The sequence below is a fragment of the Echiichthys vipera genome (assembly GCF_963691815.1).
Source record: "Echiichthys vipera genome assembly, chromosome: 6".
Taxonomy (NCBI): Eukaryota; Metazoa; Chordata; class Actinopteri; order Perciformes; family Trachinidae; genus Echiichthys; species Echiichthys vipera.
Genome location: NC_139831.1, coordinates 7,369,415 through 7,388,103, shown reverse-complemented (window position 1 = coordinate 7,388,103; position 18,689 = coordinate 7,369,415). Strand labels below are relative to the sequence as shown.

At 42.1% G+C, this 18,689-nt stretch overlaps 1 protein-coding gene across 1 annotated transcript in view; it reads right to left on the bottom strand.

Moving 5' to 3' along the window:
- LOC310948543 (teneurin-3) overlaps positions 1–18,689 on the bottom strand; it is a gene marked incomplete at both ends in the record, with an annotated part of 127,772 nt that overhangs the window by 25,511 nt on the left and 83,572 nt on the right. Inside the window, 8 exons of the mRNA XM_083915705.1 lie at positions 4,151–4,294; positions 6,105–6,372; positions 7,249–7,510; positions 10,264–10,383; positions 15,459–15,675; positions 16,185–16,331; positions 17,412–17,435; positions 17,914–17,934. Coding sequence (XP_083771831.1) covers positions 4,151–4,294; positions 6,105–6,372; positions 7,249–7,510; positions 10,264–10,383; positions 15,459–15,675; positions 16,185–16,331; positions 17,412–17,435; positions 17,914–17,934 — 1,203 coding nt within the window. The remainder of the gene's footprint in view (positions 1–4,150; positions 4,295–6,104; positions 6,373–7,248; positions 7,511–10,263; positions 10,384–15,458; positions 15,676–16,184; positions 16,332–17,411; positions 17,436–17,913; positions 17,935–18,689) is intronic.

Sequence of the window (18,689 nt, the reverse complement as noted above, 5' to 3'; positions counted from 1 at the left end):
ATTGGGTTCGGCAATGGGCCCTTGTGTCTGTTCTTCTGATGTTCAACAAAGAAACAGGACAAAGTGGCACCAAGGTTTGAACAAAGTAAAGGAAGACTCGGTTTCAAGAACGGGTTTTCTGACATGTTTTCCACAACCGTATCCGACAAAAGACAGTTGGTGCAATCTCCGAGATGTAAGGAGACTGTTATACATGGAGAATACATGGATGCCATTACTGTGCAAACCCACAGAATATGATAGGGTGTGTAGTGTTGCCCCTGCCAATTGTGTGTGTGCATGTGAGATGCTGTGGAAGGCTATATTCAAGATGTAGGGAGATTGGAGTTTACAAACTCAAAAGACAATGTCTCTGCTATTTGCAAAAATTACTAGGAACGGAAATAAATCCTGAGGTTTATTTAAAGCTCGATGGACCGGGTCGAAGAGACAGTGGCTAAAGTCAGATTTATACTTTTGTGTCAGGTGGTTTACGGGGGGGATATGAAGGATGCAGTGTAGCTCTACCCGAGCTCATGTAAACCTCCTCATAAATATAACTACACATCAGGGCTGGGGAGATACCACACAGAGACCACAAGAATTGTGACTGGTTAGCTTGCATTTTCTCCTGTGTGATTGTGATGGCAGTAGAGATTAAGAGAGCACAAGTAGCAATTCAGTATCAGCTCAATAGATAAATATAAAAACAGTTTTCATGCACAATTAGCCACACAAACACTTTTAATAGTGTGCTGTTAAACCAGTGAACCTCAATAACCTCTTCACCCTCACTGGACCTTCTGGTGCTTCTACAGTATTTATTCACACACTAAAGTGACGACTACATACCGTTTCATAATCATTTTATATTGTGTCATTTAGGAAGAAAGTCTTTGCAGAACTAAGCATCAGGAATTACACCTGAATGAAAATGTGATTTATCCTTGACAAAGTAATTACTGGCAACTTCATAGTGATGTACACTTAAGCGATGATAGCTGCTGATGGCAAACATGTTGCCTGATTAAAAGATCACCTAAAGCTTAATTTGTACGTTTTTGCTGCTTTTAGACTACATTTCAGCTTTATTCCTGCATCGCAACAGGGAGTAAACACGTAGTCCCCGTGGTGTCACCCATAGGTTTCTGAGGAGCCAAAATGAAGCTCAGCGTGGGTTTGCTCCAGCTGTCACCATCTTGGCAGCGCTCGACACCGTCTTACTCTCACTTAATCCAAAAAAGAAAAGAGGTGGAGTACGGCACCAAATGAAGCCTACAGTCTATGCTAGCCATCTGTGACAGCACCCACCTGTTACTCCAAGCGGCCACGCCTTTAAAGGGAAAGTTTACCCATTTTAACCCAGGTCTGTGTAGAGGCAATGTGGGCACTGTGTTCAGATCAACGGTGTTTGACCCATCTTCGTGGTAGATCTGACGTAATCCGCCCGGATGACACATTACGCAAAAGGTATCTATCTAATTAAGCAGAATTTTAAGCCTTAATATATTGAGTCTGGTGAGTCATATAGAAATTGAATTGAAACTAGACAAAACTGTACAGTTGTCATGAACGAGGAAATAAGCTATAGAGACCAAAACAGGTTTTTTTGTACCAGGCTTTGAACTTATTTCTGCTGTAAAGTTTGACATTTCAACATAGGAGTCTATTGGGATTGACTCACTTTTGAAACCGGCCTCAGGTGGCTATTCAAAGAATCGCTGTTTTTGGCACTTGCCCTGTTGGCTTCATTCCTCGGCACCGGAGGTTGCCGCTTGGAAGCGAATCACAAAAGAGTGATACTCCCTACCTCTTAGGCTAACATTACGACCCCTGAGTGAGTGAGTGTAGGCGTACAATCCATCTCTGAAGAGTGGAAGCTCGTGCAAAGGCATACTAGGTAATGCTGGATGTTTTGTAGGGATGTTAATACGGATACCATCGCATATCAGGTCATTTAGACCCCTTCCAACAGTCACATAAAGGAACATTTCATCCTATAATGAGATTTTTAGAGACACATAAGTTGTCTCTATATATTTAAATAAAAGGTTATGTCATTTTTTCAGCACTATGACCTCTAAGAACCAGTTAAGGACAGTTTAGTCTGCATGCAAACATACCTCACTGTACCACCCAACAGCAAACAGACCCACAAGCTACAAACATTCATGCCTGAACCTGACTAGAAACTTTAATCTGAGAAAAGATGGACTGAGAACAACTGGTCTACATCTATTAATTGTATCAGCTGTGACATTTGCTCTGCTTTAAGTTTTCTCTCCCAGGGTAAATTGAAATGAAGTTGAATCAGAAGACAAATCAATCATAACAGGCTCCTCAGCCTTGATGCTATCTCTGCAGAAAACAACAAAGATGTCCCCAGACTCACACAAAACAATCTGGATGGAACCAGGTATAATTACCGGTTTCTCAGATGTATTTGTAGTTCATACAAGTGCTTACAGAGGTGACAGGGAAACAGAAGAAATCCTATATTTATTCCTGCATGCCATTTGAGGGCGCACTCACACTGTCCATCCGTACCGTGCCCAAACAGGTTCCACGGGTAAAGTCTAGTTCGTTTGACCAGTGTGAGTGCAACTGTACCCTTTAAAGGGGGGCTTTTGTAAAACACGTTTGCACATGTACGAGCACGAGCGTGCGAACGTGTATGAGCACGAGGCCTACGGCGGCTGTGACGTCATTTTATGTGCGCCTGTTCGGACATAGGAAAAAAAAAAAAGACGGACCATGCGTGGACATTTAAAACAATGGCGGCGAAAGGTTCACGTTGGTGTGATGCGGAGGTGGAGTGTTTACTGCAGATTTGGTCGGATGAAAATATTCAAAAACAGTCGACAAGACGCACAAAAACTCTGAGGTCTATGGAAAGATTTGTAAAGAAAGCGACGCATCGCAATGACATCAATGCGTGTGACGTGTTACGGCGTGATGACGTATAGACAGGCAGGAAACATTCTGCCGAGGCCCAGGTAGTGTGAGTACAAAGGGGCCTGGCCCGCGGGGGATGGACAGTGTGAGTGCGCCCTGAAAATCTGAATAGATGATATCTACAGTATCCACCCATCCATCTATTTATAACTTTGAAAATGCAAATGATTGGGGTGAACTCTAGCTCAACTGTCAGTGTGTGTGCCCTATTTAGGCTGAGTTCTTAGCAGCTTTGAATCCGACCTGTGTCCCTTTGCTACCCATCTCTCTCCCCACTTTCCTGTCAATCTACAATCTGTTACAGGCACAAAAATAATCTGAAAAGAAAATGCGAATGATTAAGCGAGTTTTACAAATGCATGAGAGAAAAAAAAATATGAGCAAAGACAGTGACATGCCCACTAACACAAAAATAAACAGGCAAACAAACTCCGATCTGACAGTCTGAGACTAAGGACTCAGCTAAAGGCCACAAATGTAACCTTGACTATTTTCAAGATGAAAGGGACACAAATTGCGTTGGACAACTGGAACGATTGTGAGCCGGAGTGGATTTAATGTCAAAACAGCAGCCTGGCAAAACTGACAATGCACACTACCCTGAGGCCCACTCCTTATAATTGCAGTCATAATACTGCCTGCCCAGTTGTAACACAGCACTGAATTTTCTGTATTATAGAATGTGACCTCCTGGTACTATAACCCAGCAGCGACTAAGTTTTGTGTGTACATTAGATAGTTTTATTATGCATGTTTCACTCTCTCATGTCTCAGGAATCACACAAATTAAGACAAACTCATGTCCAATTCTTGAACTTGTTTCTTGTAATTCTGATTGATGAAAGAGCAAGAAGTTAATTAGTTTATTGAATCAATGTGAGAATTAAACATGACGCATGTTCATCAAAAGTGTGAGTCCTTCCTGAGCAGCCTTCTTCCTTCTAAAAAAAGCTGAGTAGTGTGGAATCATGGCGAGCTTTGCACCCTGGTGACTTAGTCACTGATTTATTCTGTCATTACCGTGAATGATCGGCCCTTCAACACTCTCCTCTATTATCTGCAGATGGGATGACGAACCATATTTCATTTTGATTCAAGTATTTATCGCGGTGATTCGGCGTAAAGACCACCTGCCTGTAACCCTAAATAGGCCACCTATCTCTGCCCCACATGAACACACATACACACTTATACAAGATATATGAGCATGTCTTACCGTTCTGTATGTCCAATATGTGGTGTTTGTCTAACATCCACCCTCCCATGTTGGAGGCATCCAGTTCATAGCCTTGTAACACTGCCGTCCTCTTCTCCCAGAGCACCACATCAAGGCAGGACTCATATTCATATCCCACTGACACTGAAAGTAATGATGGCAGATGCCTATGGTGAGCAAGGTTGCAACCTCCTTACCTGACACTTATGGCATCAATGAGGCTTGTAGCCTATCACACATTCAGCACACATTGTGGTTGTTTTCTGTATTCGCTGGTTCTGCTTTCACTTTGACTATGTCATTTGCTCCAGCTGGGATGATTTTAGAAGACCCGTGGGGTTTCTGTGTCTCACCTGCACAGTTTGGTTTTCATGCTTTTTCTCCTTGTTTGTTTTATCTTGTGTGAATGCGACACAAAATAGGATCTCAAGTGGCATGAATTATTTTAACCATAAAGTCTCAGAGAGTGCAAATTTGTAGTAAATATCATAAACACTGTCATATGGTCGCAGCCAGAAGTGAATCCTCTTGATTGACAGGGCTGGGAGTGTTATTTCTGTATTATATAAGCTGGAGAGTGCTCTAACATTCATCCTTCTTAACATCCCTCAGACATTTGTTCTGGGCTTTAAAAAGGTTTGAAGCAAAACATTAAAGGTCCCATATTAATCTTATGTTCAGGTTTATACTTTTACTAAACCATTTTTACATGTTTTATGTTAAAAAAAAACAAAAACACTCTCATTCAGTCTGTCTGAATATACCCGTATTCATGCTCTGTCTAAAACACTGCATTTTAGCTCCTGTCTCTTTAAGGCCTTCCCCTTTAAAAGCCAAGTCTGCTCTGATTGGTCAGCATTTCCATGTCTTCCCCATCGGCTCTCTCTGCATCATTATTGCAGCCGGGGAATGACTGTAATGGCACTGTAGCTACACTTAATACGGACTGTGTGCATTTCTTTGTGGATTGAGTGTTTTGATATTTTAACAGTATTTATATAGGACCTTGAGCTCCTTTATAATAAAAAACATCCAGGGAAATCACACATTTTACAATATAGGTCCTCTATGATTCCATTGTTACTGCCGCAGACCGCACATAACGATGGACAGCTTGATGGCTCCCCCAAAGTCAAGCCAAAGCATTTCGATCGCCCCCTGGTGGTTGGCTGCAGTATGGGTAATAAGTCCCGTGCCTTCAATGTTAGTGGATGGGACATGGGCCAAACTAAAAAGTCGAAGTACACCCCAGATACATTTTTCCCAAAGATGGATTCTGTTCATTTGGTTTTAATTGGTAATCTGATACTATAAAAGTGGTTGAAACGCTACTCAAGTGGGTGTACATTGTCGTCAATTCAATGATATGACTCTACCGCTTGATCACTACTGCGCAGACTGTGTCTGACACGATGGCGGCGCCCGTATCAGGGATATTTTGGCTTTACTTTTGTACAGTGGGCCTCGTCCATCATTATAAACAGTCTATCGTTACTGCATGTAGTTCTGTTAAAGCCCAGAATAATGCTTAAGATGACACTGCAATTATCATTTTAAAAATCATAAATAAGATATTCTGTTATGTATGATTCTTCAAAAGGCTTGCTCGTTATCTGTGATGCTGTATTTTTCTCAGGCTACTGCCTCATAGGCAGGATTATAGTCAGTACACTGCTGATGAGATATCATACATGCAAAACAAAGAAGTCAGCAAAAGAGCAGTGGCCTTCAAAAGTGCAGCACTGGGGGGATTTCAGGATTTCACACCACCTGCTAAATCTTTATTGCACATGGAAACAAAAGCAGTCCCCAGCTAAATAATCCTCAATTTATAAAAAAACCCAAAATCAATCTTCAAAAGTTCAACCAAGGTTCACTGCCTGAAGGTAGTGTATCTGAGTGAACCCACGCTCACACAACATCTTCAGTCGACAGCTTCACAGCAGGTACTCACCCACAGCCTCTGCCAGGCCAAAGACCCTCTGATTGTAGGCGTCTGTTTTATCCCAGATGAAGGTGTATGAGAGGTCAGGGAAGGCAGGGAAAGACTTCTGGAACTGACGGCCCATGACGGCCACCATCAGATGGACTTTCATCAGGCCAAAGGGGAGACGGTCCTGGGTCAGGAGCACCTTGAGGATGGGCTTGTAGCCAGCTGCCCTGGAGCTCAGGTAGACCAGGTTGAGGTCACTGCCTGGTATAGCGACTTGCTCATGAAGGACCTATGATTTTAATTAGCAGTCAGACTGGTGCCAAATACACAGTTAAGTAACAGTAGCAACAGGAGCTGCTATTATTTCATATTGAGGGTATTTATTATTTAATATACAATATTTCTGTGATGTAATATACATATTGGACTTCCTACATTGGGGTTCACAGATATCATTCAGTTAAGACATTGTGTTTGTTGTATGCAGCATAGTCAAACATGAACTTGTTTTGTTCTTGCTAGTATACTGGTATATGCAAATTGAAAGATCTCCACAGACAGTCAATTAATTCTTTATTATGTGAGTCCACTTGAATACCCCGACTCTAATAATTTATAAATCTTACTCTGTTTTCCCTGTAGAGTTCCCTTGACCAGGCTTCACCTCAGACTGCCACTGCAGCGTGTCCAAATTCAGATTTTTTCACTCAAATGTAACACCAATTTTTTCCAAATCAGTTTGAACAGCGAACACTGCAGATCCACATTTTGCATTGGGGATTTTCAACTGGATTCAAACCAAATCCTGAGGCATGTAACCTCCAATGCGATGTGCCCTCAGAAAGTATCAGTATTACTGTGAGACAATTTATGGCTTAGTATTTGGGGAGACGCCTCAGTTCAATCAAAGCTCAAAGGCAAACTGAAAGGCAAATCTGACTGTTTAAACTCAGCGAGAGAAGCCATGGTAAGAAGAAGATAACAGCATTATCGCTACTCTGTGTTTGTGTATTTTCAACACTGCTGCTTGTAATGTTGGGATCAAACATGGGTTGAATTATTAAAACCATTCAAAAAGATCAGATATAAGCACAAACGTGGAATTGACCATAAAAGCACTGTAATGTGATCTCCCAGAGTCACCTCTGTCTGACAGCAGTCTCACCTGTGTCTCGGGGATGATGGGACTGTCCTCTGGGGAGGTCTTGTATAAGGTGGAGAGGGGCGTAGCCAGAATAAGGGGGTTGGGCCTGATCAGACCAGTAAGGTAGCAGCTGGGGATGTCATTCTCTTCCCGCTTCATCACCACCGTGTCCATCACATGGAAAACATTCCAGGGCAGCCAAACTGTGCGGTGCAGCGTGGGGAACGGGGAGCGCTCGTAACTCAGCGTCAAAGAAGCACCGCCGTTGGCCAAGAGGTCAAACCTTAAGACAATTTCATGAAATCAAAAACTGAGTGGATAAACGGTATAAAGAGATTGTATTTTGTACAGCAGAAAATTGCAGTTTATTACAACTTGGCTTTTATTTTCATAGTTCTATTGGTTATGATATCCTGTTGATCGGGGAACATGGTGCCAATGTTTTGAGATGATCCAAACCACGGGACTAAAAGTAGTTGGGCTGCCCCCCTCAGTGGACATCAATTTCTTCAAATCAAGTTGTCATTTGTTTTGTTTTTTAGTTTTTCATTTCACTCACCGCGCATTACATTATGTTTTTACATTCTAGCCGGGCGAGCATGCTGAACAATGTTTCCCAGAAGGTTGTGTATAGATATAAATGGTGATGACACTGCCAAAAAGTCACACTCACAAAAGCCGTGTTTCACGACAGGGTCTGGTAGTGTGCTGACATCGCAGCAGACCCCTGGCGCACTGTGGACAGTCCGCTCCGGTTGACAGCTGTCCCTCCCAGCAGGGTGAGGGGCCACGGATACTGTAGCCTTAAGTTCACGGCCACAGGAATTGGTGGGATACGCGCAATGGGGTGCTGTAAAGCTCAGCCACGGGCCACCTTCACCCTGGGCCTTTTCAAGCTGACCTATCAGGCAATCCCCCGGGTTGACTGCGTGGACTGCCACCAGTTGAGAAGTTTAAAAAAATATTGTCAGTTTGACTATGCTAATGTAGTCAAAACCCTCACTGAAACTCCTGCCAATGAATTTTCTGATTGCCAGATGGTCTATATGAAAAAAGAAGAATCAAAACATCTGATTTGGGTACAGCCTTAAAAAAAAAAAAAAAGACAATAACCTTGACGTGCCAGGGGTTCATTTCAGGATGTTTTCATTGCTCAATTTTCTTACTCCATCTGACTTCTTTTTAGCGGTGTTACCATGTTGATATTGATAGGACTGACGGGCGGAACTATGTAAATAAGCCACAGGTTGTGATAAAATCTTCCTTAAAGTGCAAAGTAAATATTTATTTCAGGACTAAAGGGCGATCCACACCATGCATACAACATTTCTAAAGCCCTTAGCTTTTATTTGTCAATATTTTTATCAATAAGAATATGAAGAAAACAGTAGCTGTTGATGTGAGGAGCAGCCAGCACTGTGCATCTTTCAGCACCACAGAGGCAGGGACCGAGAGACAGATGGTGTTGATTTAAGCGAGTAAACTTTATTGCACTTTATTTTTTTTTACAGAGTTTGTACGTGATGTTCTGTAAATTCGGTGGAGATGGATTGGCTGTTAGTGTTTCTATCGTTCATCAAATTGTTGTTATAGTTGTGGTGTCAACTCTGCCATCCACTTGAGTTAGATCTTTTCAAAACGATATATTTATAGTAATTGTTATAGTTATTGTCCTGGGTGTGGACGCCCCTTAAGCCTGATAATGTTTTTTTCAGTGGAAAGGGGAACATTTCCTTATGTAATGTAATCTTTCTGCACAGCCTCCATATCTTTTATTATCACTCACTGAATCTAATTTATGACTTTTGTTTAACCAGGCACGATGTGAGAAGACTCTTTATGGTTGAATTTGGTTTGAAATCTGGAGTCTTGGGATTTCTGTCTGGTGAACTGGTTTTAATTAGTGCCACATTACTCAGGGAAAAGTCAGTGGTTTGGAAATGAAGGGCGAGTCTTTGAAGTGCTGCTCTATATATTCTGTGAGCTCCACTACCCAGGGGGTAAAGCATCTGTGTGTGGTGACATTGCATGCATTCACATGCACAAAGACACACACTCACAGATTTCAATGCTTATGCACAGCTCTCATGCACGCGCCCACACCCAGAATGACATACACACACACACACACACACACACCAAAATCCAAGCTGTGCAGCTGACCTAAAACGGCTTCCTTCTCAAGCTCTCTCCACTTTGGGCAGTGGGTAGCTCACAGCTGCAAGAGGCCAGGCTTTGATGCTGCCCCCCCTCTTCTTAACACACTGAGCGGATCTGTTGGCTAACCAAGTGTGATTATCCCCAACCATTTATCACGCTCCTTGTCAGAAGAGTTATAGGGTGGAATATCTGAAGAAATCAGCTAATCCTCAGCTATCAGGGGACCTTCATAACAACAGCTGTACAATTCCTTGCCACTCATAAGCCTTTTATTCCATACTGGCAACACATAAAGAAAGCCTCTATCCGTGGATGTGAATGAAGGCCTATCTCTGACGACAATTTGCAAAACAAAGCTCCTTACCTGAGGTGAACCCTTCCTGTAAAATTATGCGACATGCGTTTGTCTTGTATGTGTTTGCACTCTCATTATTAAGGACCCGTCTGCTGTAACAGCATGAGAAGGTCAGACAGTAATCCCATGTTTTACTACACCGCGGGCAGATTGATTCTACCCTTGCTGATTCAATGCATTTTAAACAGCCTGGTCCAAAATGGCCTCCACAACGGTGACATTTGCATGAGGAATTGTTCTAGGGCACAATGTGCTGCTGTTTCAATTTGTTTTGAGCGCTTTTTGGATAACTGCCAGGACGAATCCCTCACTGTAAGACAGCTTTTTTTGCATCTTTTCATACTGGTCTGGGAACAGAAGTTTGTGCCACATATACACTGTTGCAAGGGCAATGGCTGAACCTGCGAGCTGAGTTTCTGCTGAGTGAGTGCTCATGTTTATTTGGACATGCAAATCAGTGTTGATGAATGTAGATGGACCACTGCATGGTGCACCTACTGATGCACGAGTGTCTCGCTTACATGCCATCTTGTCGTGTGATAGTGTAGCCGAACTCCGGGTAGTGCAGAAAAGACACGTTGACTCCAATCAGCGGCGTTCCGTCTCCTGTGAGGACCTGACCCCGGATGACTGACACCAGGCTGTGTGGGCAAACAAACATAGAAAGGGCTGAGTAAACAAACAATGCGAGCCGGCGTCAACATGCTGCCACGGCACCGATGCTGCAAACAACTGTCATCCCTTTGCCAGCGTCACCAGCAGGGAGGTATGATTTACTGACCATTAGGAATACACACATCAGTGGTTGTTATTCATGAAAACGCCTCCTTGCAGAGCACATCTCTGTCTTTGTTTACCGTTTTAAAAGCCCATAATTCAGTGGGATGAGGATTTCCAGACATGGTGGACTGATGAGATTTTGCAGTGTCTTGCAGCATTTATATACCCCTAGAACAAAGAAATGTATGCAATTTTTTTTTCTCACAGTTAAACTATTTTTATTTTAGTATTATAAGTTTGGGACAAGATGCAACATGCAAAGCCATGTACAGCTCTGTGGGCAATTCAATTTGTGAGGCCTGTATATAAAACAGTGAGCATCAAAGCTATGCGTGGAAAACACAGCACAATATCTAGCCAACAATATTCAGTTAAACTCAGTTTGTAAATGAAGTGTACAAGATACCTAGTACTAGGCATTTCAATTCAGATTCATAAGTGAAAAATTCACAGTATTATCACTCTGACCACACTGAATTAAAGGGATATTTTGAAGTGGGGTTGTATGAGGTAGTTATCCAGTCGTTAGTGTATTACCTATATGTTTTTTCAAATATCATCGCTGTCTGGCGGAAACATTGTAACTCCATATTTTGTCATTTTTATTTTTCTTCATAAATCCGTGCTATTGGTCACACTTGACGTCTGTGTTTATAAAGGTTTAACCAATGAAAAGTAGTAAAAATAACTTGTGACTAAATCTCGTAACACCATTGGATCTTCAAACTGTCAGCAAAACCTCACATTTCCTGAAAAATGATGGTTTTTGGAGATTTAAGGTTTCCACCCAAGAGCAACGGTATGTTTTTGCTGTTGCCCCACAGCAATACATCGGTTAGCTTCTGTGCCAGGACTCCTGCCTGCTTCTTTCTACTGAAGGTAATACACTGAATATGGATGGCTACCTCATACAATCCCATTTCTAAATAACCAAAATAGTCTTTAAGATTTTCCCCAAAAATTATTTTCAAGGTATGATGATGATGTTTATTCTCGCTTCCAAAAATGAGCCTCTGAGTCAGTGTCACACCGAGCCTTGTGTTCGCTGATGTGATAAATGTCTGTGGCAATACTTGTGATGAAAGATAAAGGATGTAATGACAGATATCCTCTTGATGTGAGAAGTTGCAAAGCTCGGCAGCTGACGTGTCAAGAGGCACTTTATAGGAATAGAAAAAAGGAAAGAAAAAAAATGCAACAATACAAAATAATTGCAGCAGCACGTTAGAAAGGTGAAGTCATAGATATGTGTGGTGTAGATGTGAAAAGAAAAAAGCAATTGCAATACAAGAAATACAAAATGTTCAGCAGTGAAAAGTTAAAATTTGAAGGTGTTTGCAGATATCTACAGAGCAAAAACAAGAAAGCACGAGATGCTTTCTGAACAAAGACTCTCTTTTCCAACAGTGTTTCTTACGTACATTCACATCTGGTGGCTGCCTTATATAACCTTCCTCCTACTGCTGGTCAAAGAGCAGGTGGGGGAGGGCTAAATGTTTCACTTAAGGGCACCTCAATGGTAGTTAGTCTAGCATGGGGGAGCATTACTCATTCACTTTGCTCACCCAGATTTTCCCTGCTGGCAAATGGATTTGCTTCTGGTCAAAAGGCTCTCCACCTCCAGCATCCCTTCCCCTGCTTTCAGCTAAAACACGCTATTTTCTTTGGCATTTTGCTTCATAAATCACAAAAACTGAAGCTTCATGCATGATTAAGACCTCAGATATCCTCTGCGATTATTCAACATGACTGCAGGGCATTCACGTACAGCTTTACTCACACTACTTCTTGTCGTATATTCTAAAGCGTGAAGTAATTTGTTAAGTCAGTCCTTTGTTTGATGGTATGAAGGTGAGACAATGCAATATTTCTATATCAACATTTAATCATCCCCTACTTCTCAACCATAGAGCAGAATTTTTAAAAGTGTTCCCTCTGCTTGTGGCTCTGGTGGGCAAAATATGTCTCATTTTGCCACTTTATCTCCGGGCCATTACGTACATGAGACGGGAATGATCAACAGCTTTAGCCTCTTGTATTTGCCTCCCGCTGCATGCCTGGCACAACCACCTCCCATCCTTTATTTACCGGCTGAGGGAGCAAGGCCACTTAAGAGCCCCGGCGAAGGTTCAGTCTTTCTTCCTTGTGTCTCTATTAATCTTTTGAGAGCATGCTGCAAGAGGCGAACCCCCAAACAAACGGCAAGTCACACCACATTCTGAATCCCCAGAAATGAATCATATACACCATGCATTCTTTTCTGTCATTGTTTCACGGCTGTAAAAAAACACCACCCGAAAGCCCATTGGGAGACTTGTGTGGGGACACGTGATACGTCTGGGGAAGTAGTGGGGCATGGGGAGGTGGGCACACTAAACCACAACACATGTTTTATCCTCTGTGCTATGAGGGACAAGTTTACTGCCGAGTTCTGAAACCTGACCGACACTGAAATCTGCTCCCTTTCCCTTGCCTTTCACAATGGCTTCTTAAAAAAATAGAAGGAGAGGAGTGACCTCTAACTGTTTCTCATTTCTGTAGCGTCAGACATCAGACACTCCACGTCGAATCACCGCTGCTGTTGGAAGTCTTGATGCTGTTCTGGCTTTGTTCCAGTTCTACAGAGACTTTTTTTTATAATGTATACTCTGCAAAGGCTGTCAATAAATTATTCACCCTCTAACCTCAAATGAGTGTTTGAAAAATATGGGTCTCCAAACAAACTCTGTGATGACTACATTCTACTTCATTATCTGACTCTTTCAAACAAATAAATCTCATGTATTCACTGTTTTTTGCTGATAGGATACAGTAAAAAAAAAAAAAAGATAATTAATTTCGTCAAATGTATGCATGTTTGCAGAGCCTCTAAATGCACCACGATGTTCTGACTACAAAACTAACTTCTACAAGGAGATAAAAAGGCAAATGAGTATTTTGAGCAAGAGAGCTAATGCCACTGCCAGACATGAAATCGACAGTAAGCTGAAGACAATGAGGATGAGGATTACTGTGAACCCGGCTGGGAAGGGGAGGGGGGCTGCCTCATTCTATATTTCCAGTAAAGCATGCTATTTACATAAGGATTACTTTAAACTATTGGAGGAAATATTCCCAAAGCCTTCTGCACACAGTTGGCAATCATTTTCCTCTCTATCAGTCACAAAGCAAACTCCACTTATGATTCTGAACAGATCTGGGAGAGGTTTGGTGAAACATATAACTGATAAAATGTTCATGTAGCCAAGTACTCTATTCATTGGGAAAGGTATTTAATCAATGCTTTTTACCTTGGATAAGCATCTTAAAACTGACAATGAATAAATCCAGCCAATGCTAAAAGGTCACAGGTTTTATGTCAAAATGTCTTTGCAAGACATAACTATAACTGCTCTGCAGAAAGAAACTGTAGTTAATGTACTGTATATAGAACCACATACAAATGAGAATAAACCTAAGAAAACTCTGCGGACCATACATGTCTGGACAAAATTTCATGGCAATCTATTCAGTTCTCTGTCTGTCCCTCTGTATGTCTATCCAATGCATTTAACCATATAGTTAGTGTTAAAGGCACTGTATTCACAACATTAATATGGCATAAAACAACAATTTCCTCTGTAAATATAAAGTGGAGTAATGGCATGCTGAGCAGAGAATGAAGTCACTGTCCGTCTGTGTGTGTGGTAATTTGAGTTTCTGCTGTTTGTTGTGATAGACGGTCTGGCCATGTGCGCATTTGGCCGTGAACAAAATGTCATTATTTCACGTACTGGCGTGAGAGCCATGTGGAGGCAATCCCAGCCTCCACATTTATTATTATTTAGAGTATAGCATCTTTAAAGTGCAGAATACTTGTTGACGCCAAAACCCCATTCATACAGAACAAGCCCCACTTGTGATTTCACACAGAACACCAGCACTCTGGGAGCAAACAAGGAGTCTCCGTTTAGTGTGAGTGAGCGGATCTGCACCGTTAATTAATTGCTCGAAGTCGACCTGACCCACAAACTGTCAATTTGATACATCAAAGTAGCACAAGTGTCAGTAGAGAGAAGGACAGATGGACTGCAGCGCTGCAGCACGTGTGTTTGAGAGAGGAAGAGAGAAAAAAAAGAGAGAGGGGACGAGACGTTGGCAATGTTTGTTGCTTTGTCACTTTGGATCTGTCTGTGGGTCCACTTGCGCTACACTACTCACACTTGCACTACTGTGTATTGTCCCACCTGCACGCTTTCCCATTCATACAAACGTCGGCTTGGCGCTGAAGTGGATCGGAACAGATCAGTCCCCCATTCCATCTCCATGCTTTTCACACAGACGGCGGGACGTAATAAAGACGCAATGGCCTCACACTGAACAGGAAGTGTGAAAGAGGCTTCTGTGATTGGACCAATTTAATGTTGTTGTTCTGTTTCTAGAGTTACAAAAAACCCTTTCTACCAGATATCAAAGAGAATCCTATTCTAAGTGTGCCAGCCTTGGATATACAAATACAGTGTCTGATGGGCGGCCCGATGATGATCAAAAAATAATTAAGTCTATGATAAAAGATAAACATTGATGTGCAATGAAAATTGTCTCTTCAGAGAAATGTTTGCTTTCCATTCCAATTTGGAAAAATGCATGGCACTGTTATCTTGGTGTAAGGAGTGTAATCTTTATGTTTTCAGTCATAAGGGCTGATTTTTAGCAACAAACAAGCTCATTCTTGAGCAACTTAATCTTGACAGGTGACAAAAATGAACGCTTGTGGCAGCGACACAACTGTAAACACACTTGTCACTGTGACTGCAAAGACAAAGAGATGTAAGAGTCTTTGACGTTTTGGAGTGGCTTCACAAACACAGGTGTCTCCCGACTAGTAATGAGACAGCAAACAGCCAACGTGAGGCAAATAATTAAAGAGCTGTCAGTAAATCATTAAGCCGCTTACCTGCTGTTGAACGGGTTATCCCAGGGTATCACGTGACTGCCGCTGGGACCAATCAAAAAACTGATGCGATCATAAAAGCCCTTGGATGTGGGCTGGGTGGCAGAACTCTGGCTCTGGCCGGCGATGGCAGCGGGGTCAGGCGAGCCGCGACAGTAGGTCTGACCCTGGCAGGACATTTGAGTGCAGCAGTCTGGGTCCATGCAGTCGACTAGCCCATCTGGAAAACAGGAGGGACAGTTGAGACAGGAAGGGGAAACTTTTCTTGACCTGGATGCATCAGAAAATGTGTAAGCATCTCCATTATTGTGTTGAGCTCTAGTGCACACAGATGACTAACTTGAACTTCACGAACTTCACAAGTTCATTAAAGCGACAGCAGAGACTATTCGAAGTTTGTCACCTAATATGAACCCTTTAAAGTTCTGTGCTCGTTGATCAGCACTTTATTAGACGTACATCTCCAGAGTATTGATGTATAGTCTCAACTACTCTTTATAATTTATCTACTGTATATCTTAAAGCGTGCTGTTTAGCAATCTGCTCTGCTACAACATTTGCATATTCTTTCCAGTGATGTTTTATGTATGATTGATTTGTTTTGTTTGTTTGCACTGTCACCGAGGAGCCACATCAAAGCCAATTTTCTGTCTTGCACAATAAAAGTTACACACCAGTTTTTCTGAAACAAAAAGCCGATTTTGTACAATGCCTTTTAATTCTTCTTACCTCCCTCGTTATCCTTGCCATCTGAGCAGAGCGTTTCCGTCGCTACATCGCATCCCAGCCCTCTCCACCCTGACTGGCAGATGCAGTGCCAGACGTTCTGATCCAGGACGCACCTCCCGTTGTTGTTGCACAGCCCGGGGCAGCCGTCTGTCAACACATCACGTACGTGTCAAACAGCGGAGCAAGTCAGAACAGGGAAATCAGGAGAAGGGGAGGAGGGGGCATTTAAAGTGGAGGGGGCAGAGGAGGGACAAAGATGATAAAAGACAGTACTGAGTGAACATACAGTACAATACACCTCTGACAGGACTTGGGATGTGAGGGAGGGTGTGAGGGGTTACAGTTGTTTCACATGAGTTTTAGGAGCACATACAGCTACACTGAGAAGGACATTGTATTGGATAAGAGAGAAGGAAACCTGCTGAGCTGTTTACTTAGAGTTTAAAGGCTATAGACACTGTGAGTGCATGTTGAGTCAAATCCTTGTGGCAAGGGCAATTGGAGTTTTTTGTGTTTAAATCAAAGTTGAAACCATTCTTTATGAGTTCATGTGACTTGTGTTTTGGATATTTGAATTCTCAGTGTGATTTTCAAATCGAAGGTTGACATGGAGCCACATTCAAAACAATTTGGGCTTTTTTGTATTTGAATCGAGCTTTAAAGGATGATTAGTGAGTTCAAAGTTGCACAAATCCCATTTAAGAGGCTGGAAATCAGTGACTGTCTGGGAAGTTCAGTGCTTTGGCCTGGAAATAATTAAAGCAGGACTAGTCTACTGCAGATGTTATAAACACTCATGTGAAGTAACAGCAACATCAAAAGGAAAGGGAAGCATATATGTAAATAGGGGAAGGAGTGTGGGAAGAAGAGAGAGGATCTAGAGTCTCTACATTTACAGAAAACAGAGCACTTGCTGCCAGATCGCATTCATTCTAGTGGAGGGTGAAGACAGGGAGCCGAAACATGACTAAACCACACCAGTTTTGGGCGTTTAATCTGGCAGACACAGGGAATTAAGACATGGGGGGAGAAGGGACCGTGGAGTCTGTGTGAGACCGGTTAAGACGGACAGGAGATGAGGAAACATATCGGGCGAGCAGGATCACAGCAGAAACATTATGATCGACTCGGACATAGAACAGGTGTGTATACGCCGTGCTAGGAAGACAGAGAGCAGGGAGGGATTGTTTGTGACAATCTCCCTTGGGGGGTAGTGGTTCAATTTACCTTTATATCCTATCTTGACTGCTCCTATTACACAACCGAGGAAAGGGAAACATTTGGAAAAGAAAATTACTTATCTCCTTGGTGGCAGAGTGCTAAGACTGACAAACACATTTACTTATTGTAACTTACAGGGAGCACAAAAAGAGAACGGTTGCAGGTATAATGCTGATATGCCTGCCAACTTGCTTGAAATATTTGGAAAAGAAGCTTTGCAGGTAGTTTTCCCGAAGATTATAGTTGGCTTTGCCACGTTTTAGTTTCTGCTCTAATTTCAATCTCTCAACTGTGTATGCAAATCATAGTCGTTATGGTGATTGAGCTGAATAGCTAATACAAAGCATGAATGACAGGATATGACTGGAAAGCTGCGAGCTCACCAATTTATTTTTTAACAGAGATCACATTTTTTTAAGCAACATAAAAGGTGTTCTGGATCAGAAAATAACATTTTGCATGACGAGAATCAATTTCAAGCAAAGTATAAGTGTTTTGTTTTTTTTACCTGATACTCTGGAATCCAGGGCTATACATGTAGAGGGAGGTGGATAGAGATAGATAGGTAGGCAGACAGGCATACAGACATAAAATAGAAAAGAGAACGGGTATAAGTAGGAGTTAAGCAAAGATATGCAAATAGAATAAAAAACGAGTAGATTGGTTGGAGAGAGGGAGAGAAAAGAGACAGAAGCAGCAGATTTAGAGGAGCACATTCATAGTTTAGCTGCAGTAGGGGGAAAAATACAGCATTGGACTCATAGTATAGATGGAAATTGAATCAGCAAGTGATTAATCGGAATAATAAATGCGCCATTGTCAAAATCATCAAGTTTTTCTGTACAAGGGCCTTAGGTGGTTTTTATATGACTGCCCACAGGAAGCAACGTAAATGAATTCAGCATCTTAAGCTTAGTGAAATATTAATCGTTAACACTCTCTCGATCTGCTTTGCTTTGCCAAAGCAAGACAAGTTAACACAAAGAAGAACACGAGCCTACTCTACATATCGGGTTGTTAAAACACTCTTTGTTTTCAGACTTCATCTAGGCCTGCTACAAACATTTTACTGTGTGCTTGTCAGGAGGTATGTAGTCTCACCCTCAATCTAATTTAAACGCATCATGAAGCAGCACGGCAAACTTTTTTTTTTTTCTCCTTTCAATGTTGCAGTCATCTCCACTTTTTCTCAACAACTGCACGGCAATGAACCAGTGGTACACTAAGACGAATCAAACCACCTCCATAGTAAACAGCAGTGCTGAGAAAGCAGTGACAATGGGT